This window comes from Mytilus galloprovincialis, chromosome 4 (assembly GCF_965363235.1).
Source record: "Mytilus galloprovincialis chromosome 4, xbMytGall1.hap1.1, whole genome shotgun sequence".
Classification (NCBI taxonomy): domain Eukaryota; kingdom Metazoa; phylum Mollusca; class Bivalvia; order Mytilida; family Mytilidae; genus Mytilus; species Mytilus galloprovincialis.
The window spans coordinates 18,778,139-18,798,416 of NC_134841.1; the positions used below are offsets into that span (position 1 = coordinate 18,778,139).

The 20,278-nt window shown below is 31.4% G+C and overlaps 1 protein-coding gene and 1 long non-coding RNA gene across 2 annotated transcripts; both read right to left on the reverse strand.

Moving 5' to 3' along the window:
• Window positions 1-7,565: 7,565 nt before the first annotated feature.
• On the reverse strand, window positions 7,566-8,416 carry LOC143071539 (uncharacterized). Its single transcript, XR_012976915.1, has 3 exons — window positions 8,375-8,416; window positions 8,011-8,088; window positions 7,566-7,626 (listed from the first exon to the last, which is right to left on the reverse strand). It is a non-coding gene; the product is annotated as an uncharacterized LOC143071539 (long non-coding RNA).
• A 204-nt stretch (window positions 8,417-8,620) lies between these two features.
• LOC143071540 (dynein axonemal assembly factor 9-like) lies at window positions 8,621-16,380 on the reverse strand. Its single transcript, XM_076245906.1, has 7 exons — window positions 16,263-16,380; window positions 12,992-13,071; window positions 12,599-12,689; window positions 12,051-12,079; window positions 11,352-11,476; window positions 10,846-10,942; window positions 8,621-8,703 (listed from the first exon to the last, which is right to left on the reverse strand). Exons 1-7 carry the CDS (start codon window positions 16,337-16,339, stop codon window positions 8,621-8,623), a joined length of 582 nt encoding a protein of 193 aa, XP_076102021.1. The 5' UTR covers window positions 16,340-16,380.
• Window positions 16,381-20,278: the final 3,898 nt, after the last annotated feature.

Sequence of the window (20,278 nt, forward strand, 5' to 3'; positions counted from 1 at the left end):
GATTTTAAAGGTAGGTTGAATATTGGCATGTAGAAAGCTGATATAGCTCGTTTTGATGAAGTTAAACTTAAGGTAAAATATTTAGAAAGCTGTGAAAATTGCAAAATTTGGTTGAACAGATAGGGATTTCTAATTGGTGGTCTGACACCTTAATGCATGTAACTTGAATATGAATATTCCAACTCAAATCGTGCAAGTTCAAGTTGAAACAAGAATATGTCAATAGTACATGGATGCCCCCCTAGCACTATCATTTTCTATGTTCAGTGAAATTTGGGTCAAAACTCTAATTTGGCATAAAAATTAGAAAGATTATATCATAGGGAACATGTGAACTAAGTTTCGAGTTGATTAAACTTCATCAAAAACTACCTTGACCAAAAACTTTAACCTGCAGCAGGACAGACAGACTGACGGATGGACAGATGAACGGACACACTGACCAAAAAATATTAAGCCAATAAATGGGGCATAAGAAAATCAAAGTTATTTCTGTCATGAATTTAAGTTATCTCCTTCAATTTTATATGGTAATTAGAATTCATATAAGATTATTTTATTTATATCACATTCATAAAACCCTGCAGTGTTAATCTTTGACTTTCAAAAATGAAAACTAACATACCGTAGATGCTTTCTCATTGATTCCCCTAAACATATATTGCATGCTTACATTAACTATTGACATGGACCAATGACCGTGAGCTTGAATACAATCATATTATCATCATATTTAGTGAAAGCAAATTATTTTTATTTCACTTAATCAATAAAACTTTTGTCTTGAAAATATGGCCTACATTTGACCTCTCACTTTATTCAATTATCTTTTGGTGTATATTTGTATTTCTGTGTTGTATGGCTACTTTCTACAAACCCTGCATGAACATATATTCATATTACATTGTAATAAAGTAAGTAATGCTAATTTCTATTGCACAAACAAGGTTATAATCTCAAATAATGACCCCTCTTGATCTTTGAGTTTCAAATTCAACTCTCAGTGATCACTTATGCCAAACCTTTGGTAAGGAAATTGGTGTGAAGAAAAGTCAAGTGGAATTACAGTGACTTGACTGTTAGTGTTGCTCTCCACCAATTGCAACTCATTCAAAATTTTTATCAAAATTGCAATTTGTTTTATAAAATCAAATTGTTCAACTGGTCAGAAATTTGAACCAACTGCTGTAGAAAACCACAGCCAAGTCACGAAAGTGCAAGGTGATAAAATAAAACATACTTACAATCCTATAAGACTTTAACTCCACTTTAATGATGTTGTGACAAAATTAGTTTATCAGTTTGTATAGTTATATTATATTCATTTCCACGCTGAAGGGGAACTGTTTATTTTGAATTGCTATTAAATTGTCCAAACTAAGCTTTCATATAGTTTTTCTTTCTAAAAGTATTCTATATTTATAAGAATCAGACATTATGTGAATTAAAACATTTCATATTCAGTAAAATATGTGTAAAATTGCAATATATGTTTGTAGGAAGTTTCCATGGGGGAGATAATAACTTTTCTTTCAAAAAGTCTTTATTCAAAAGAATAATATTTTAGGTTATCTCCCCTGAAAACTTATCAATAGCATATTGTTATTTCACACATATTTTACTGAATATATGATGTTTTATTTTAAATGATATCTGATTCTTATAAATATAGAATACTTTTAGAAAGAAAAACTATATGAAAGCTTAGTTTGGACAATTTTATAGCAATTCAAAATAAACAGCTCCTCTTCAGCATGGAAATGACTATAATATAACATTACAAACTGATAAACTAATTTTGTCACAACATCATTAAAGTGGAGTTAAAGTCTTATAGGATTGTAAGTATATTTTATGTTATCACCTTGCACTTTCACATTTTGTCTGAACAATTTGTTCAATATTCTGACCAGTTGAACAATTTGGTTTAATAAAACAAATTGCAATTTGGTCAAAATTTTGAATGAGTTGCAATTGGTGGAGAGCAACACTAACAGTCAAGTCACTGTAATTTCTATAGAAAATCATTCATTTGATAGCACAGAGGCTTAGTGTTCAAGTTTTACTGACAATTTACTTTAAGGATTTAAAGTCCCCTCCAATAATGCAAGGCCCTGTTGGACATTTCTAACAGGACTATTCTTTCTTACAAAGCACACAGTCAAAATCTTTTTGGGACACAAAAATGTTCAGGGTTTCAAATTAGATTAAAATAAGGTAACGGCTTTCACCATATGAACTTTTGAGAAAATCAAAGGTCTTGTATAAACCATGAACGTTAGGAATGGGCCTTGATTATTGTAATGAAAATTCTCCTCTCATAAAATCAGGTCCCAGAACCTCAGAATCAAAACCAAGGTGGAAATAATTGTACTTGAGGCAATTGTTTGCAACACCTTGTAAGTGCACATTTATAGCACTATGAATTTGATATTATTGTACACATAGAAAGTATGCACTAGGAAGATGGGCATGCAGTTCACTAACTGTACTTTGATGGTAACAAGCAAAGAGATAATAAGACATCAACCATTTAAGTGGGGGCCAGTTAGTATGTTCAAAGAACTAGTACCTGTAGTGTTGATGGCAAAGCAGGTAACCTTTTGCAAAGCTGCATTCATTCATAATGACAAAGATAAAAGTTTAATGTATAACATTGTCACTGTCACCTGAATTTATATGGTCAGTGACCAAGAATTACCAATTATAATTTGACTGTAGGGATACTACAGTTGTAGTATAAATTCATTTATCCCATAATGATAAATTCGAAGAATATGTGCAATATTTTAAACGAGCATGAAGAAAAAAGGTCTTGAAAACTGATTTGCCGAACTGACGGATGGACAGATGGACAGAGTGCAAACCTAAAGTATACTTCTACTTCCTCAGTAGGGGACTAATAACCAGTTCATGCAAAAATGTCTGAGACACTACAATCATAATCTATTTAAATTTAGTATGCAATGAAAACTATGGATACATTATTATATGAATGACCAAGCTAAGGGAGGTAAGCAACCATCATTCTTCAAATAAAACAAATCTTTCAGTGACTTTGTTACAACTTTTTAAATTTTTTTTTTTTTTTTAATTTAGATATTTTTTGTTCTTCCCTCATTTTATAATTTCTTTATAAACAGATGATGCCCAACATGAATGTAATGCTTTAAAGGGGCATAATTCTAGAACACTAAATTTGGTTGAGGCAAACTAAAGTTAGAGAATGGAAACTAATTTTGGGACTTACAATACAATACAATAATACAATATGCTTTATTTCAAAAACACTCAGTCACATTGACATGTGAAACAAGAGGTAAATTACAGATGGACACTTTATGTCCCTCCACTGCGATGGGGGCATAAAAATTATTACCTGTTGAACCATATACTGTGGATTTATTCATATTAAGTGGGATTGAATTGAGAAAACCTGCATTTTTGTGGATATTTGATTCCGTGGTTGTGCCAAAGTCTGCATACAACCTGAAGAAAAATTTGTAATTTGTTGAACATTTAAACTTGTGATTCACCTGTGCCAATGAAATCTGCAAAAATTGGTATCCAAAGAATAATATTTATGAATCCACAGTATAAGAACACTATGTTACCCTATATTTACCAATGAAAAACTGGTAATCAGTGGTTTGTTACAACACTGGACAGTTAGCATAACAACAACTAATTACCTGACAATGGGTCTGAGAATCCTGTAAAAAAATATGTTCTTCCACAAGTAATTGGTCCATTAGGGCACACACCATGACATACCTACAAGACACCAAAGAGGAATTAAAACTGTCATTCATACAAATTGGAATATTTCATATTATGATCTAAAATTTATATTCAACAAAAACTTATTGCGAAACCTATCATAGTTTTCCACAGATTCACCTGCAAGTTACCTGTCCATTTAAACTTTTGTAAGTCCTATTGTCCCATCTAACAAATACAACAGCTATTGTTCTCTGTTTAGTTTATTCAATGGGACCTTTAAATTTCTTGCAAGAGAAATCTATCACTCACTGATTAATATACCTGAACAAAAAATTGAACTGTCAATGATGGAAATACATGTACAAATAAGTAATTATGAAACTGCATGTGATGTTGTATTTATTCAATCAATAACACATTTTCAATTTGTTTGATATAAACACTGATTTAAAAATTAAAAGTTGATTTCTGATCATATTTCAACATTTTACTTATTAAAATTTGCTTTTTTTTCAGTCTGTTCATAAGTAAAAAATTTGAAATGATAATGTTTATTAAATAAAGGTCTTCATAAATGTATTCTTTATAACTGAACAACCACAAAAAACATGCAAATTCTTTAAAACATATTAAAATGCATGCAGTAGTTAAAAAAAAATCAGAAATAAACTTTTTATAATTAAATCAGTGCTTATATTGAACAGATTGAAAATATATTATTGATGTTGATTAAATACTGTATCACATGCAGTTTATGTGAGTTTATACATGTATTTCAGTGAACAAAGAAAATATTTTTTTGGTCGGGCAAATTAATCAATGAGTGATAGATTTCTCTTGGAAGAAATTTAAAGGTCCCATCAAACAAACTATACAGAGAACAATACCTGTTGTATTTGTTCAATGGGACAATAAAACTTACAAAAGTTTAAATGGACAGGTAACTTGCAGGTGAATCTATGGAAAACTATGATAGGGTTCGCAATAATTATCAAAACAATTATTGTAAAAAAAGGAATTAATGCCTGCATTGATTTCATTGATATGTAAAAACTTCTATTATTTCATAGATATGTAAAAACTTCTATTAAGTTTTAAACAAAAAACCTAGACATGCCATTAAATACTGTCTTCCTATACTGTTTTCATGTTGCCTTATAAAATTACTCCTAAGAATCTAAATTTGACAGTTTCCATTATTTCACTCCTACTTGGAATGTGTATAAGCTGCAATTTCTTAGCTTGCTGTGTTTATGTGCCTAGATCTGATATGAAAATGTTTTGTCAAATTAACAAGTTTTGGGGTGTTACAAGTCATTGTTTTTATCATATTGATATGCCTATTTCAATACCATTGAAGCAAAACCAAATATTGTCAATTTAAAATTATGTAAACACAATGACTTACCATCAGTTTAGGTATATCACCATCAACTCCTGCTTTCATTATTGGTATATTGACAGTTGTCTCCCCTGTTCTCACTGATTCCATTACAGTTTTCTTTGTGTTGGTCCCAAACAATACAAATGGTCTGGTCTGTCTATCTCTGAAATTCGAATTCATTTGTTTATTTATCTCTGCTCTCTATATTTTAAACTGTCAGGTATTGCAATAAATTATTTTCTTTCCTAACAGTATTTCTTTTCAGCTCTATTGTCCAAGTAAAATTTGCCGAGCAGAATATTTTTTCAAGGATATACCAGGGAAACATAAGTTAGCATATTTTCCAGTTCCATCTTTTGCACATTTCTATATCTACTAAAAGTTTTGTAGAAAAATGATAAGTTAAATTATTCTATGTTTATACTCTTCTGGCAAACAAAATTTGCATTTTTTGGAGGATTGAAATGTGAACTTTCCATGGTTAAAATCTGTCTGTCTTATGACAAATAATGAATAACTAATGCAAAAACTGGATGATACTCCAAAATTGTTAGTTAATACATCTAAAAGGTTAATCAATACCTCAAAAAGATTGTCAAATCACTTGAGCATGATAACAAATCTATTATACTCACACTGCTGTTTCACTTCCAACTTTACCATGTTTGTAGTAACTCTTTAAAGCCTGAAATGAAATATTCACATAGAGAAATGCTTTATATAATACAACACAGCTCTAAACAAATATGAATGTGATGTATGGATGCAATAAAATGTGTCCCTGTGCTTACAATGTATCACTTATAGTTTACCATTATGGTTTTTTTTGCATGTGAGAGAGCTGTCTATTTTCAGGTCAAGGCCTATAACAGCTAACTATGCAGTATGGGTTTATTCTCATTGTTGAAGGCTGTACACTGACCTATAATTGCTTATATCCTCTTCATGTGAACTCTGGTAGATAGTTGTCTCATTGGCAATCATACCTTTTCTCCTTAATCAGAAGATTTTTTTTCGTCTGTGTCATTCAGTGTAACAGGTCAAACAGGTAACGTAAAACAAAGATAAAACTTTGCTTATATGGCTTTCATACATGTATACACATTTTTCAAAGATTAAATGAATTTAAAAATAAGAAGATGTGGTTTGATTGCCAATAAGAATTTCTTTCATTTCTTTAATCTAATATAATAAAAAAAATATGAAAATCTCTAAAAGCATTTAATTATTGTACAAGATAGAAAACATGACAGTGATTACATATTTACTTTATTCAGTAGGGTCCTATTAAAGGAAAGAAATCTAATTTTTTGCAGTAATATAATATGATATCAATACCAAAATAACTTTTAAATATGTAATTACCTCACAAACTTTCTCCTCTTGAATTTGTCTCGAACTATTTAACCTGTAAATATACATAATATATATTTATTCAAGGCATGACCTAGATTATGGACCATATTTACAGATGGTATATTCTAAAAATAACAAGTGAAACTGTGAGCTATTGCTCACTGATGATACCCCCTGCCGCAAGTGGATAATATTAATAGTGTAAAAATATGCAAGTGTTCGGTAAACAGGAAGTTGTCGAGTGATGAATCTGAAAACGCATCACACAGTATAGCTGACTTATATAAATTCTGAAACCAAATTTCAGAAATCCTTGTATTGTAGTTCCTGAGAAAAATGTGACGAAAATTTTCAACTTGGCTATCATGTGTAAAATCATACAAGTGTTCGGTAAACAGTAAGTTGTCAAGTGATCAATCTGAAAACGCATCACACGGTATAGCTGACTTAGATAAACCCTGAAAACAAATTTCAGAAATCCTTGTATTGTAGTTCCTGAGAAAAATGCAACGTAAAATATTCATGGAATATTCATGGGATGGATGGACTGACGGACTGACGGAAGGACAGACAGAGGTAAAACAGTATACCCCCCTTTTTTAAAGTGGGGGTATAATTATTAATTGATCATCTAACAATAGAAAGTGTATCGTGGAATTCCTCAAAAACTGTGTATTACAACAAGATAAGAATATAACGGGGAAGTGTTGTAGAGAAATTACTTACGTCATCTTAAATCTGAACCTAGCATGCTGACTAAAAGATTGTACAATTTTGTTTTACAATAGAAAAGTTGTAGTACATGTGAAATAGGACTGATGTATAATAATGCATTTTGTATTTTACAAATGTTAAATGAGAGTAACATTATTTCTGTTCCTTATAATACCCACAGTTTTTGATGGGATTTCATGTTGATCAATCTTTTTTATATAGTGTTTTGTTGTGGATTTGTAAGTCTTTTAATCGTTCTTTTTCCCCATGACATTGTCAGTTTCATTTTGATTTGTGAGTTTTAAATGTCCCTTTGGGATCATTTGCCTCTTATTTTTCCCATTAAATTCCCATTTCTACAATAAAAGTATGTTAATAATAAAAACTCACATTTCCATATCTGTGGTTATCAACATTGTTTTCCACTGTCTTTCAAACATGGATAATTGCTGAAATTCAGAACAATTAGTTGCATAATGCAATATTTACACATTATGTTTACACATAAAGTGCTTGAAAAACCTATATCATAAACAGATGTGATCCCAATAATTGGGACTTACATTTTTCTAACTTTAAATGATAGTTTTCTTATCCTCATTTTCTGTCTATGAAAATAAATGATCCAAATGCATTTATGTTATCTTTGACAACTTTTCTATAAATGCATCTGACCCTTAAAATTGCAAAAACAGATAACAAATTTCTTGAATATTAAAATGTATTTAATTTATACAATGTTATCAATTGTATTTTACAAGCAGACAATTGAAGCTGAATTATTTAATAAGAATCAATATTTATGCATAAACCAAAACTATATACATTGTTACCTCTGTTATCAATAGTTCGAGTGATGTAGGATCCACTTCATTGAAGATTTTATGAACAGCAGAACTAATATCAACAACCTGAAAATATAGGTAGAAGTTGAAAAGTGTCATAGAGCATCAATCTTTTATAAAAATTTACAAAATAAATATTAAACTTTTACCAGTCTGAAACTAGCAAAAATTAAGGATAAATATATGCTCGAACAAGTACTTATTTTGTAAATTACTACTAGTTTCAAAGTAGATTGGATTTTTTTTATAATCTGGATAAGAGTTACTGTTAATTTCAGTTTGTTAAATTCTACTTTATTCAAATTATCTGATAATACTGTGACTAAGGGAGATAATTGTACCATATACTCACTTCATGTTTCATGGTAAAGAAACCGCCTCTGAAATAGAGCAATGCATAAATCTACAAACATTGTAACTTCTAATTTCTTGTAAAATACCATTTTATTGTTGACAGTTTTAAGGATTTATTTAGTCTAATCAAAAACTACAGAATCGTAAACTAAGTTTTTAATCTTGGTCCATATATCTTGAAAAGTTATTAATTCAAATATTTATCAATTATCTAACACTTAAAATCATTTTTAAAAGTTCTGAATTACCCTGTATATTCATCTAAGGCATATGCCTGTATGATGGGCCACTTTTCTACAACCATCTTGTCAAAGCTGTGTACACTGCCTGGAAAAAAGACATAAATATCTTTATCACTTTATCAACTATTACAAGCAAATATTTAATCTGTTTGTTTATTTACTAGGTAAGGTTTTACATCGATTATTGTAGATTTATACAATTACCATTTTGTAGCAGAAATATTTAGTATCAGAATTCATAGCCAATACATCAGCCTTTAAAAATAACTGATAAAGATTCTTTTTTAAACATAGTTATGATAAAAATTGGTTAATTATAAAAATTGTAAGGGTTCTGCGGAACCCAGTGTCTCGCATACTCTTGCTATTTTTCGAAGGCTCAACAAAAGTGAGGAAAATATTTGATAAATGTTTTCTCTAGATACTATCTTTTGATTGTAAGAAACTTCTGTCAAAGTTTGGTAATGATTTAAAAACTTTAACTGCACTAGTACTGTTTGTAATGCTAACTGAAAGAAAACATAAGTCAATTTATAAGTAAAATATGGAAAAACCATGAACATCATTTTTACTAAATTTCCTTCTAGATACTAGCTTTTGATCATAAACAAGCTGTCAACGTTAGGTATGAATCCACGATAGTTTAAAAAATTATTAAAATTTTTAAAACTTTCACCACAGACTGGGCACAGAGTGAATGTAATGTTTCCTGGCAGAAAAAACTCAAGTCCATTTATAAGTAAAATACAAAAAAAATGGATTTGTTTTACAAAATTAACTTCTGGATACTATCTTCTGATCATAAACGAGCTTCTGTCCAAGTTTGGTAGAAATCTAGGATAGTTTAAGAAAGTTATTAAAATCTGAAAAACTTGAACCACAAGGTGAATGCAATGTTTTCTGATAGAAAAACCAAGTCCATTTATAAGGCCAGGATTTTTTATTTTGTTGGTTTACGGATCCGCCGACCCGATTTTGCCGATTCCTAGAATAAAAATAAAATTGACTTTTCATACTTTTTTTATTGTTGCCGACCCAAACAAATACATTATCCCTGAAAAATAATTAAATTCTTCTTTTTTTATGAAATGAAATGCATGAATCACTAACAAAATTGATAACACTCTCTGTTGTGAAAAAATAAAACTTCCAGTTTACGTTTCTAAAAATAGACAAATCAATTATAACTGACCTTGAAATGTCGTTTACGCAAATAATTTTACGGAACGAAATCTGTGTTTAAAACCCATTACACAATAAGTTCGTTTCCCTTATTTGTCATCAGTCTGTAAGATGCATAATCTCATAGAAATAGACGTCCAAATGTGGACAGGTGGAAAGCGCATTGGAAGTAAAAATTCTGAATATCAACAAGTCATTTAGAATTTTCTTGTTTCATGGATAATAAAAAAAATATATAGTCCATTTGGATTAAAAACGGGAATGCATGACACTAGGTTAACCCGATATTCTCATTTTTTCCGTGGACGAGTCTATTACGTTTTTGACACGTGTGTTGAAACTTATTTTCGTACGACGTTTTTTACATTTTTTTCTTTATCAGTTTTCGTTTTTGACGATCATTACTCACCAAGTTTTCTGGAATTGATTAAGAGCTACGTGAATTTGTTTTTCTAGTTTGTGAAAAGACGATTTAATTTCGTTTTTGTCTGTGAACACCCCCCTTTTTTACGGCAAATCATTAGACAATGTCATGCGATATTTATGACAGCTGAGCAAGAATATTTCATCGAACTAAAATTTGAAATGATGACAAAATAGCATAAAAACATTTTGTTAGAAAGGTGAAATGTATATATATTTATTTTGGATTTTTTTTCTGTCTTGAAAGATATTTTTTTTCTTTTTTTTCCCGACCGACCGACCCGACTTTTTCATGGGGAAAATCCGTAAACCAACAAATTAAAAAACCGTGGCCTAAGTAAAGTATGAAAAAAAACGGTTTTTTTTCTTTCTTCAAAATTTACTTCTGGATACTATCTTATTATCATAAACAAGCTTCTGTCCAAGTTTGGTAGAAAACCAGGTAAGTTTAAGAAAGTTATTAAAATATCAAAAAATTTAACCACAGAGTGAATATTTGTGGACACCACTGACGACGAGGGAATGTAGGATCGCTATGTCTTGCTTTTTCAACAAGAGAAGGCTCGACAAAAATACCATGATCTGATGCTAAAAGTATGAAACTGACGACACATCAATATACCTGAGGTACTGTAAGGAATTCCAATCTTTCTACAATTGGTTACCATAGCAACAAAAGAATGAATTTTAAATTCCTCAGCTGCCTCTTCATCTTCATACTGAAAAAAAAAATTCAATTTTTCAAATTCAAATTTTTCTTGACACACTTTAATAAAATTGATTTCACATATTTTCTTTTATATGAACTAGTCTGATGGTGCCAACAATATCTATTCCTTAATATCAGGGAAGCACAACAGCATTTGTATCTATTAAAACCTTACTTTTCGAAGATATAAAAAACTTACAAATAAAATGTTTCTTATTCTCTGTTCATTAATCGATTGCTTCTTAAAGCCTATATAGCATATAACAGTACTAGTTGTATCAAGGAAAGAGGAATACTCTGAAATATACTTTTTCTTTAAATTACCAATCTCCTGTATTTGTTATAGAACAAAATCATTTGTAGAACCAACCTCAGGATGTGTCATATAGTGAAATCTAAAAGTTCTCCTTAAAACTCACCTCTGAATCTGTCATACAGTGAAATCTGATATTTCTCCAGTGACTAACATAGGGTAATAGGTAATGGTAGTTGATTGGATTACAGTAAACATGTACTTCATTTCTCTTGATAAGGATGATAATATCTACAACAGAAAATTAGTCAAATGTTTAATTTGCTATTACAAAATTGTGATGTACTTCTCTGATAACAGAAATCATACTAACAAGAAGACCTACACTGTATATTAAAAACATGTGGCCAAGGATTCAAAATTATCTAAAAAATACAACATGGGCAGGCATTTTTCATTTGCATGTGTGAATGTCCAACAAACATGTTGACTGTTTTGTACCTTCGTGTTAAGGATATATATATTATAGAATATCTTTTTATTAATAAATACTCACAACTTAATGTTGCTGTAAGTACAGACACCAAAATATCAAGATTTATACAGTATCCTAAAATAGCCTCAATTCAAATTCATTACTTTGTAGAAAATTGGTGGATCTTTACTTCATAAACTAAACAGAATTCCAACTGAGCACATAACTCAATTGAAACTCATAGGAAAATATGCACTACATTGTATTACATTTTCAATTAACTAATTAATAAAAATCACATATACAGGTATTATTGAAATGATACTCCAGTTACTCCATTAGGAGAATATACATGTACAATAATAATTTCAATCGTTAAGATTAATTTACCATCTATAATCTCCTCTTCAAATCCTGACCTGTAATATATAGCACAGTACAACTGTTAAAAATTCATACATGTTACTAAAAAGCATTAATATCATACAATATATTTTATTACATTTTCAACTGTTATTCATAGAATAACTAATCCAAGAACTCAAATATTGAGAGTGCCCAAACAACACATTTTTTTACACAGTATCTCACAAACGTGTGTATATACGAAAACTTTGAAGTGCATGTGTGAACTTTCAGTGTTGTTTGGTCACAATTTTTTTTCCATACATGAATTCTTGGATTAGTCAAACCTGCTGATGCTTTCTAAACACATATTATTATCTTGTTTTTTTTTCTTTGATCAAATGTTTAATTTTGGTCATGCTCTTGTATAAGTTTTTCAGAAGAATGCCATTCAGTCAATCTTTGGTGTGAATTTCATAGTTGACTGTTTAATCAGCTTATGATGCAACAAATTATAGATAAACTAAGTTACTTTATACTTTTCTAAAGAAAGAGTCAACAACTATCTTATTCTCTATGCATAAAGCTCATACTTTTCCAGTTCTTTCTTTCGTAGTTCAAAAAATCCAAAGAGAAGATAATTGAAGAGCTCTGTAGTTCCTTCATTGTATCTGCTATCAATGCCTTAAAGTAAAATAAAAAAAAACATTAAATGCAAAATAAAATAATAACAAGATGTTCTGAACTCCAGAATTACTCACAGTGCTAAAATATAGCAATTCAATATTCAATTTTTCCTTGTTTGCAATTAAAAATTTTGTTTAAACAAATATTTCAGTATTTCAGATATGCACCACTTCAAGAGTTTTTAAGTTAAATCATAACATTATAACATAAGTATATATTTAAATGTATATATATAAAAGCTAATAAGAAGTAAACATTAAAAATGTCGGTTAAACTTCATGTATCTAACAGTATCTTACCACTTATACATAATATAGCATCAGCATCATCAGTACTTCTGTTGTGTAGTTGACTCTGTACTAGTCTCAATCTTCCCCCACTGAAAAATATGTGTCGAGATTAGTGTGCTTCAACAAAAGGTTTTGCACTGACTTTATTAAACCACACCATTTAAACAATTCTTTCTATGTTGCAGTCTCAATTAATTTCTAAAACTGTTTAACAGGTTAAAATACTACGGGACATTTTTCATTTAGTCTGTTAGTATGAAATAAATGAAAATTTGTCAAAAACATGTATAATCTAGACATCTAATTCCAGTTATTGCAGTCCTTTTGTGACAAAATTTTCACTCATCTTATAAATAAAGTTCATTAAATTAAAAATCAACTAAATATTATTTTATTCTAAATCTGCACATTCATGTCTCTACAATCTGTACAGTGCTCCAGACAGAAATCAAAAGGGGCAGGGTGCCAGTGGAGGGCAGGGCACTTTTTATGATAGGAAAAGGCACTGCTAATTTTTTTTGTCTACGTTCTGTGTGTATCCCGAGTTCACAAATCTCTTTTTATTTACTGCACATGTTGTCAATAAAGATGCATTTCAGCTACAGTTTTGCCCCCTTATCTTTATTTCATTGTTTGTGTTTATGAATTATTTAGTATAGCTTCATTATGATAATTTGTCATCATAGTTTTACTTTACACAACCCATTATTATAAGATTGCAGCTTATAAACATATTCTGCACAATTACAAATGAAAGTTTTTAACGACCTTGACTGGCTATACAGCCCTTGCACGTTCGGCTGTAAATTATCATATGTATTTCTACATTGACAATGTATAAAACATTGATTGCAAAAAGTATGATCATCAAAAATAAATTACAATATATTTTTTTTAATATGTTCAAAGACAGTTAATATCCTCAAGGTAACATTATGTTATTTTGTATTCAAATGGTAATTTATTCCTATTTTTAAAACTAGATAATATTTCAGGAGCACAAATTTGTAATAAGCTAAAACAGGCAAGGGAAGTAACTCCAAAATTAATTTCCAACACGTTTGCATTAATTTTAAACAACTGTGCTTGTCGCTAACAAGTTGAGATGGACGGCGTTTCTGTGAAGACATAATTGTATTTTGATGACTTAAATTCTATTCTAAAGTCATGAAAGTATTCATTTATAAACTTTTCCATTGTGACTTGGAGATCGAAAATGCGACCCAAGCTAAAAACACTGGCTGACACATTTATCAAATTTATGACAAAAAGATACATTGTCCTAATTAAATTAACTAGTTATTAACACCTTTGAAGTCTTTATCACTGTAATTGATTGTAATTACATGATTAACCTGGGGGTAATCACACAAGTGTCATATATGTAATTTAACTTGGTTGATCAGAAATCGATAAAAACAAAAGGCAATTTTACCAAAACAGCACAAGAGTTTTTTGGAAAAAGACGTCAGGGCAGAAGGGTGCAGATGTAGGCACCTAGAGCTGTAGATATCTGTATCTTGGCATTGCTTACATGTAAGATAATTTTTTCTCACTGACTTAATGACATGTTTATGTTCTTAATCCATGGGATGTTGGATGTGAACTGATTGATATTTCAGTCTTAGATGCTCTAAATTTTTTAAAAGTTGTTATCATCGGGTATAAATTTCAGAAATGTCCCCGAGTTTAAACATTCGGAAGATAACTGTTAATGTATGTTGAATAAAAAACAGATGATATTAATCTACAAACGATGCTCTTTCGATTGGTATAATTTTTGTAAACATATTTAGAGGGGAAAATAACTAAAATAGCGTTTTTAAAACTAAGACATTATGCAAAAATGGGGACGTCTAACTGAACTTTACACTACACATGCACCAGGCTATTATTGGCTTCAAACTGGCTGTACTTGGTGCCTTCTTTGTTAACTACTGAGGATGTATAAATGCCCTACCATCTCAGGTTAGTCTGTGTTTTTGTTAGATGTTTGTTTTTCTGCTTTGTATTGATCTGATGAGTAATTAATTCCTTTCAACTGAATTTTATAATAATTTGCTCTTACATGTGTGTTGTGCTGTTACATCAGTCACAGCCATTAGAGGAGGGTTTGTGACCAACAAACTAGTTTAATTCTATCATATTCTGTATGTGCCTGTCCCAAGTCCTCGCAATATAGTGGTTGTTGTTAATTGTTGTATATATATCATAGGCCTAAAAAAAAGATATGTGTTTCCGGTAACATCATTTTGAAAAATAGGGTCGGTAGGTCGGAATTCTTTTTTTTTTTTTGACATCGTAAATGAAATCCGGAAAATTATCATGGTTTTTCCAAGTCCGGATCCGTAATTAGTTTCAAAACTGGAAGTGTGCCATTTGCAATGTTTTTGAAGCACCTGCTGCGCAAATTTCTTGGATTTTAACCTATTTGGAATACCTTTTGACATTAATAAAATGTTTTACTGGCTTTCTATGCAAGTAGAAGCAAGAGAGAAAAAATATTTTGTCATCTATCAGAAGCCTGTGTCAAAAACGGGGTCGGTTGATACAATTTTTTTTTTTTTTTTTTGAAGATCCAATAAAAAAGTTAGGGTCGGGGCTAAAAAACAGGGTCGGTCGGGTTACCGGAAACATCGATCTTTTTTTTCTCTGCCATATTCATTTTTACAATCATTTTCATAAATCAGGCCATTAGTGTTCTTTTGTGAATACACCTTATCTCTATTTGTCTGCCATTTAAATACTGAAAATCACACAGGCTCCCGTAAAATTTTGACGTCATAAAACATCTGACGCCACAATGGAAAAGTGATTGTTGTATGCGTCAAAAGTTCAAGCGGCCGGGTCAGATTAGCGATAAGGTGTATTGTTATATTTTTGTCAATTCAGTCTTTCATAGGTGACTATGGGGTATGGGTTTTCTCATTGTTGAAGGCCATAGTGACGAATAAAATTTACTAGAAATTGAGTGGAATATTCAATAAAAAAAAACTTTTATTTCGTATTACTATTAGGAATTTGGCATTTTTTAAATTTTATTTAATTATAGAAAAATGTGGGAATGCACACATTATTTTTGACAGTAAGTGTTTTTTTTCACTTCTATTTGCTCTCGAGTTTGTATGATGCCACCTCCAACCATCGTCAACGTATAATTCAATCTTCACATTTTTTTACAAATTTACTTTTCAACAGTTCAACTGAACTGTAAATTTATCAAATTAAATTCAAGAACATGCACTTAATTGCTATTCTGATTTTGGTGCAAAGACGCTACCTAACAAATGGAGAGAATGTTTCTATCTGGATATTGCGTCTTGCAGAAGATGGACGCTTTCGAGTTCTTGAGGTCATTTTACTGCGTTCAGTCTCAACTTTCAGTCGCCATTGTAAAACATTCTCTTAGGGACCGCTTAATTATGCAAAATGAAGTAAAATAAAATTGTTTAATTCGATTTACAATGCAAAACAATTTATTTATTTCCTCTGCTCTTATTAAATTATGTGATTTCATGACCATGCTTTTGTTATAATTTCAAAATCATACTGTTGTTGTGGTTTTTTTTTTTAATGATGTAAGAGGTATTTTCCATTTTAACAAGATTTCCTCCAGTATAGGAGTACCACAATCCAGGAGCTGGTGTTTTTATGATGGGATTATTGGTCAGTCTCCAGTGATAAATGATTTAACGCATATTCGGGACAAGAACATGCATAATAATGAATAAAATGAGGAAGGCGCTACCTTAAATGCCAGCTTACCAAGACTATGTTCCAGTCATATTGATTGATTGCTTAAACGTCCAGTGGCAAATATTTCATGCAGTGTTCAGGACGCCGATTTGTTCTACTCTAAGTTTTTGTATAAAATAAAATAATAAGTTCAAATGAGAAATGTTTAGGGAAAAATCATTCATGATTGAACTTCAAAAGGCGGGAGGGGTATTAGGGCGGCAAGGATTTGTATAGTGACACCAGAGACATATAATGTATTATATGTCTCTGGTGACACTATACAAATCCTCAGTGATCATAAATGCAATGTGTGTTACATTTTAACGTTGCGTCATTTGTTTTCTCTTATTTTTTAGTGTTATTTCACATTACGATAAGACGTGTCACGGTAGTTGTCTATCCCAAATTCATGTATTTAGTTTTGATGTTATTGTAATGGTGGTTGGTTTTACCTTATAAATTATTCATATTAAAAACCACTTTGAAAAAGTATAATAGCTTCTAAACTGCCGTACTGGCCGTAGCTAGTTATGAGGTTACCGGGCCTACCGGTCTTCTTCCGGTAGGACCGGCCCGTGCCGGTCTGATGACGTCAGACTATAGTTTTGCGTTCTGCACTTACGAACTGACTGAGAAAGAAAACACTGAACATCACCTTCTTCAGGTTGATATTTTTATTAAGACTACGTTTGTAACCACCATTATGTCTCATTTCGCCATTCTAAACATTTAAAGTATTATTATTCATTGTAAACTGTGCTTAAATTATTTGGCTGATATTAAATCTATATTATTATTAACGACGTATTCTGTTTTCTAATATTCCGTGAACTCGGGAAAACTCATTCCCGTTACATTGGGGGCTCGTCCTATTAAATATGTAGAATGGATTAAGGATGCTATGCAAGAGTCTTTTGCTTTTGCCCATGAGAAATTAGAAGCAAGTTTTCTTCGACAAAAACGTTTTTACGACGTCAAACTTAAAATTCGTTCCTTCGAAAAGGACCAGTTAGTGTGGTATTGGTATCCCCCACATGCAAAACGGAAATTAGGCGTCGGTTGGACCGGTCCATACAAAATTATAAGGAAAATTTCGGAGGTCACTTATCAGATCGAGTCGAGTCTAACAAAGAAAATGAAAATCGTACACGTAGACCATTTAAAAAGAGTAGAAGGAAACGGCTTCAAAAATGAACTGTCAAATGTCGATTCAAGCCTCGCGACCTTAATGGATCAAGGATCTCTGGAACATGTAAACTTGAACACAGAAGAACACCATTCCGTTTTTTACACTGAAGATGAAACAGTTTTAGATAACTGTACAGTCAAAAATAACATGAATAAAGACAATGTTGTACATAACTCTCCTAAATACAGCACACGGGGTCGCTTGATACGACCAAAACTTCAATTTTCACTATAAATTAGCTTTCTTATGAAATCTTTTGAACATAGTTTTTTTTTTATATCCGAATAAACTTTAGACCTACATTATGTAGATATATCATAAGGCTGTGACCGGGAATGCTAGGAATTTACATGTACGTTTGTACATTTTATTTACCATGGGCCTTTTCGTATGAGCTTTTGGTAATGTGCAGATGTATATAGGAGAATTTAGCTGCCTTTTTGTAAGGGGGGGAATAAGGTCAGGTTAGACGTCAACCTGATTTTATTATTTTGGAAGCTGGGAACGCTTCTTATAGCATGTGAACAGTCAGCATTGATGTCTACATAATGATAGATAAAAATAAAATAAGTATAAATCGTAGGAATCTAACCAGAAAAACTTTTACACCTATTATACTAAACATTTTTTTTAAAGTATCTCTCTTATTCACAGCATGGAAAATCAGGATGTATTGGAATACAACGAGGAAGAAATGGATACAGAGATGTCGGAACTGACAAAAAGCATTGAATTTTTCTTTAAACCTGGGGGACGAATGCAATGTATGGGCGTCAAGTTGGTTACCTATTCCCTATTCCCTATTCGTTACCTATTCCCTATTCCCTATTCGTTGCCTATTCGTTACCTATTCCCTATTCCCTATTCGTTACCTATTCGTTACCTATTCCCTATTCCCTATTCGTTACCTATTCGTTACCTATTCCCTATTCCCTATTCGTTGCCTATTCGTTACCTATTCCCTATTCCCTATTCGTTACCTATTCGTTACCTATTCCCTATTCCCTATTCGTTACCTATTCGTTACTTATTTGATTTTAAATATCCTTCCCCCTTTTTAATTATGGCATGGAATAGTTTAATATGGCTGCCGTTACCATGGAAACGGCACAATTGTGAAAAAAATGAGCTTTTGGTTTTTGGTGAACTGTTTGGATATGCTTCAACTCAGAATCATCATATTTTAAAACAATGTAGGTGCCCACTATATACAGGTGTTGGATGATTTTGGCGATCATTGGAACTACTATGTTGCCATGGAAACTACACCAAAATTTTCAAAATTCTCAAAATGCTCAAAACTTCATGAAACTTCACAGTAATGATGAGCAACATTGGAGTTGGAATTTACAAAATAGGTCTTGTTACCATGGAAACAATGCAAAAAGGTCAAAAATTTCAAAAATAAGAATTTTCCGCAAACTGGATGAAACTTTACAGGAATGGGAACTGGCATAGGCAGAGTTGGATTTTGAAGTTAGAATTTTCAAAATGGCCGCCGTAACCATGGAAACAGCAAAAATATCAAAAATTCAAAATGTTCAAACTTAATGAAACTTTGCAAAAATGTTACTAGACATCTGTAGATGCTCTCTTTGACTTTGGAATTGTCAAAATGGCTGTCGCTCACCTGGTAATAGGGGGAAGGGGTGCCTTCCGTTATTGCTAGCAATTACAAATCTAGTTGTTAATAGTCTTACATATGGTAATAGTTCTGAATTGGTTGAGGTAAAATGATCTTTTAATGACCTATTTATATGTGTTTGTGCTCAACCGATCCTTTTACTTCATGTTCGATACGCATTTGTTCCTTACTTGTTTTTTATACGTTCTACCTTTTAACTGCTTTATGTCCGTATGTTTGAAGATGGATCTTGGTTCGACGGGATGAAATCACCGTCTTAGCGCTTGCGTAAAAACGAAGATGTGGTATGATTACCAATGAGACAACACTCCACATTAGACCAAAATGACACAGAAATTATCAACTATAGTTCACTGTACGGCCTTCAACAATGAGCATAGCCCAAACCGTGTAGTCACCTATAAAAGGCCCAGACATGACAACCTCATACAATTCAAACAACAAAACTGACGGCCGTATTTCATATACAAAAAAATAAACGGAAATATGTAACACAAAAACAAACGATAACTACTTAATTTCAGGCTCTTGTCTAGGGACAGGCACATACTTACATAGTGTGGTAGAGTTAAACATGTAAGCAGGGTGTACATCGTTTCGGAGCATGCTATTACCTTGTTTAATTCGTTCCATCACTCGCTTATAATTCGCTTATAATACGTGTATCTTACGTTGCACCTTTTAAAACATGATTTTCAATTGTTTTGTTGTCTCTGGTGGAAGA